At 34.4% G+C, this 4,834-nt stretch overlaps 1 protein-coding gene across 1 annotated transcript; it reads right to left on the bottom strand.

Moving 5' to 3' along the window:
• Positions 1 to 1,712: 1,712 nt before the first annotated feature.
• On the bottom strand, positions 1,713 to 2,627 carry LOC310650349 (olfactory receptor 14A16-like; the record flags this gene model as incomplete). Its single annotated transcript, XM_083379255.1, has 1 exon — positions 1,713 to 2,627. The coding sequence occupies one exon, from the start codon at positions 2,625 to 2,627 to the stop codon at positions 1,713 to 1,715; it is 915 nt and encodes a 304-aa protein (XP_083235381.1).
• Between the last annotated feature and the right edge of the window lie 2,207 nt (positions 2,628 to 4,834).

Below are 4,834 nucleotides of genomic sequence, written 5' to 3'. Positions count from 1 at the left end.
AAAATCTTAACAGTTTTCTCAGTTCTCAGATTTGTCAAAATGGTAGTTTTATATTGCTTCTACTTCAGTATTATGTATATCTGCTCCCCATAAAAAAATTAAAACACTGTTCCTTGGAAGGGTGGGGCTGCAGTCCCCTTACTTCTTATGTTTGGAGGTTTTAACTTCTTGGGATTTTTTTCCAGGAAATCCAGTTGTAAAATAGTAAAGAAAGAATCAATATTCTCACCCAGATCCAAAAATGCTGTTTACGATCTGTTAGCTAATTAGTGTTTTGTTTCTTTGGTTGTCAGCAGCTGGAAGCTGGTCAATGGAATACAGCCAGCCTTTCCCCTGACAGTTTGTAGGGCTTTATTCAGATCAAATGGATTGAATGCCATCTCTCCATGATCAGCCATGAACCACCTATTTCATCATCACCTCGCCAGGGTGACTTTAGACCATTTAGGGCCCCCAGCAGGGCATAATCGGACATGGAAAACCAATCTGATGCAGAAATTAAGGCAACAGGCTAGAAACCAGAAGACTGGGACTTTTATTCCCCCTTAGGAATGTTGCCAGCTGTGTGACTTTGGGCCAATCCCATTCTAAAAGCCCTTGAAAGAAAGCAATGAAAAACCTCTTTTAAAATTAAAGTTGCCACGAAAAATATATATAAATAGGAACTTTTAAGGCAGTTGCCAGGAGTTGAGACTGACTGAAAAGAGCAAAATATTAAAGTTTGTGAGGAAATGACCATTTCAGGTAAGAAGTGTTATAGAGACTTATATACTTTTAGAAATGCTGAAGCTTTAGCTAACAACATTATGGACCAGCATTAAAGAGAAGACATTTCATATAGGAAAGCACAGGGGGAAAATAGACCACATTATTTAAACCTCCTCTGTATTTCAGTTTTTCCCCTGTCAGAAGCATAATTTGGAGTTCAAACTTGAGCCGGTTTTGCTCAAGAATAAATAAAATGAAATCCAGACATCTTTGAAGAAAGGCGAAATATTTATTTCTAAAAACAAAGAGTTTGGCTGTAAGGGCAGCTGCAGAGAAATGGGGTACATTGACATACTTTTATAGGTGAGTTTGTCTCAGGTGTAGATATGTGTATATGCTGATTCTAGGGTGACACTTGAGTGTGTGTGTGTAGGTATATAATCTATGATGTTTATTCTTATGAACATGTAATTCTGCTGGGAGACCTAATTTAATTAATTCTCTTTGTGCTTATAGACATTGTCCTTTGATTTGTGGATTTGGTTGGGGGAACTTATTCAGTGGTTTGAAGAAGTTTGAATAAAAGTTTGTCCCTCCCTCCAAAAAATCAAAATATTTTTGTTATAATTTTTATTTAGTTTCAACTGTCACTTATCTGTCAATTATCTAGTGGAGACACTGATTCTCAAACCATTCTGTTAATGTTTTAAGGGAAGATGTAAATAGTATAAAGAATAAAATATATTTTGACATAAAACTTCTCATACCACAAATTGTACACACTGTATCTCACTTCACTAAAGAACAGGAGTTGTCAGCCTGTGGAATGCCAAAGCTGCCCAACATCCATATTTAGAAACTGTAAAAAGTATTGATAGTAATTAGGGACATTTGCTAAGCAACATATATAGTGCTAGGTTTTTCTTGTTCTACCATATTCTTTTATTCACAGAACTAGGGAAAAACTATGGTGAAGACAGTATAAACAATATTAGAAGAATTGATCAAAATCTCCACAGTTGAGAAAGGACAAATTTGATATTTTTATTTCTCAGGCTATAAATGATTGGATTGAATAGAGGTGGAAGAAGTGAATACAGAACAGTCAACCCGAAATCTATGTAAGACGGAGTGTTAGAGGCAGGTCTCAGATAGGCAATGGATGCACTTAATATTAACATAGACACTATTGTGAGGTGTGGAATACAGGTGGATAAAGCTTTTTGTCTTCCTGTTTCAGAAGGGATTCTTAACACTGCCTTGAAGATCACTGCATAAGATACAACTATAAAAGTAAAACAACCTAGTCCAGCAATAATACTGGCTACAAGAATTCCAACCTCAAGTAGATTTAATCCAGAGCAGGATAGTTTTAGTAATTGTGGAAGTTCACAGAAGAATTGATTAACAACATTAGAACAAAAAAGAATGGAAAAAGTGCCAGTGGTATGTAACATTCCATAGAGGAGACCTGTAACCCACACTAGAATTATGATTTCAGTACAGTATTTCCAGTTCATCACCATCTCATAGTGCAGTGGGTGGCAAATGGCTACATACCGATCATATGCCATGACTGTCAGGAGAGAGAAATCAGAAGCTTCAAAGGAGAGAAAGAAAAAATATTGAGCAACACAACCAAAGTAAGAAATGTGTCCGGTGTCCAAGAGAGAATTTATCATGGATTTGGGGACAATGACTGAAACAATGCCCAGGTCTTGCAGAGCTAAATTCATGAGAAAGAAGTACATGGGGCTGTGCAGTTGATGGTCAAAAACAACTGCAGAGATGATGAGAAGATTTGTTGTTACAGTTGCAAGATATAACACAAAGAAAAAAAAGAAATGCAAAAGCTGCAGTTGCCGATTTTTTGAAAATTCTAGAAGCAGAAAATAAGGCACTGTAGTTTGATTCTCCATGTTCATTTATGTCAAAGCTGGCATAACTACAAGGAAAGAAAGGAGGAAAATTCAGTTAGAGAAAATTTTGGTGGTGGCATTTTGATATATGGAGAGAAGAGAAAACATCAAGAAATGTAAATCATAGACTGAATGAACAAAGTTGTAGGATGGGGATATTAGAGCACACTGTTTTCCATTTTTACCCATTATTTTATCTCTACTAAAGGACCAATGACCAACTTCACATTTTTTCTTCTTTCCTCTTTTCAGCTGTGTTATCTCATATAGTGATCAAAAGCATTGGCATTGAAGCATTGAACAAAGTTGGTTCAGGTCTATTTCCATCAATGTAAGATTTTTGGAATAATTGGACCCATCATAATGAATCTGCACTCCTACAGGATTCCGGGAGTCTTGGAAAATTGGAGAATTCCAATATATGGTGTGTTGTGCTTCTAGAAGCAGGCAACATAAATTTAGCCAATAAATATAACAATAATTTGCTGTATATCTTACATGGAAATCTTGAGAGCACACATCTTGAGAACTTAAGTTACAACATCTGCTATTTTGATATTCCCTGGTGCTAAACACACATATATACCTCTGTGAAAAACATTTAATCAAAGGACCTCATATATTAGCAAAATAAATTAATAAATCCCTTTATGCAGCAATCAGAAGGAAATGAACATTCAGTTTGAAAAGGGAGTCTCCTATCCAATAAAAACCAAAAACGTCTATTGTAGAGTTTTGGAAGAAAGTGAGACACAAACTACTGTACCTTTGAAGTCTGACATCCCAGCATTTTTTAAAAGAATGTCGAATGCCATGCAAGCACATTTTCAACAATAATACTTAACTTATTTAAAAAACAGAGAAATAAAAAGATTTAGGAATCCATGCATTTCTTTTTCCTATAGAGATAGATGATGAGATGAATTTGCCAATGCTAATTCACCTGTTAGTAGTCAGTTCATATATGAAGGCTTGGTCCAAATTTCTGCATATTATAACTACTTTTTTGTTCTTCATAATTATCATGTGCAAAAGGTACCAATGTTAAATATGTAGTTAATTCATTAAGAAAAAGAAAACTTTACTTACAGCCTCTTATTTGACATTCATTAGGTAGTATTATAGGTAATAAATACAATACACTGGAAAATATTTTTTAAAAAAAATCACATATAGACCAAATGAATAAATAAATCCTCTTCTCCAACAATGGAAAGGAAAATGATAGTCCAACTTTTTTTGGGGGGGAAACAAAACAGTGTCCCCTGAAGTGGAAACCTCTATTCACTCCAAGAGAGTTTGGCCACAAAATATGATGCAGCCTATTAGAACTATGACCTCTGACATCTCAGTATTTCTTTCAGCAATGTGGATCCACATTTTCAATAATAATACTTTAATGTTTAACAATAAACATTTTCATATGTGTTAAGAGTAAAAAAACATCAAGAAATGTAAAAATGGACAGAATGATCAGAGGAATCTGAGCATGAACCACAAACATGCAGTGGGAACTGCCACTTTTAATCCAACTGTACTAAAGAACCAACCACCTTCACATCTTTTCTTCTTTCCTTTTTTTCCTCTTACTTCATGTACTGATCAATTGCCTAGGAGTAGAAAAACCTTCTTCAGGTCTATTTGCATCAGTGATAGATTACTCAAAATAATTGGACCATAATCATAATGTCTCACTTTTCCTACAGAATTGTGGTACCGTTGAAAAATTGGACAATTTAGAAGAAAGGCAATGTAAATCTAGGAAATGAATAATGAATTAATTTGCCAAGTCTTTTACTTGGAAATTTTGAGAGCAGAAATTTCGTCTTTGTATAATGGCTCTTTGAGTTTGCATTTGTCTGCATTTGTAAGTCTTTATGTAAATGATACAGACATCTTTTTCTCAATTTCCCTAGCAGATTTTATATTATTCCATTATATCAAAAAACCCTGTCTTATGCAATTATTCTCTTAAATTATCTTCCTGCAAAAACGTTATAAAGCCAACCCTGAGATACAAAACATAAGGCATTTTAAAATAAATACCAATTTGCTCTATAAAAGAAGGAAATATATTTTCTGTTAAGTTTTCAATTTACAACTGACTTATTTGTCTCTATAGATAATGTCTTCTATGCTGTTAAGAGTGTTAAATATCTTACTGTCAATGCTGTCCCACTAATTTTCATGGAGTGAAACATCTATCT

Source organism: Vipera ursinii (assembly GCF_947247035.1).
Source record: "Vipera ursinii genome assembly, chromosome: Z".
NCBI classification, from domain to species: Eukaryota; Metazoa; Chordata; class Lepidosauria; order Squamata; family Viperidae; genus Vipera; species Vipera ursinii.
The sequence above is the reverse complement of the archived record's forward strand: the minus strand, read 5'-3'. Positions and strand labels throughout refer to the sequence as shown.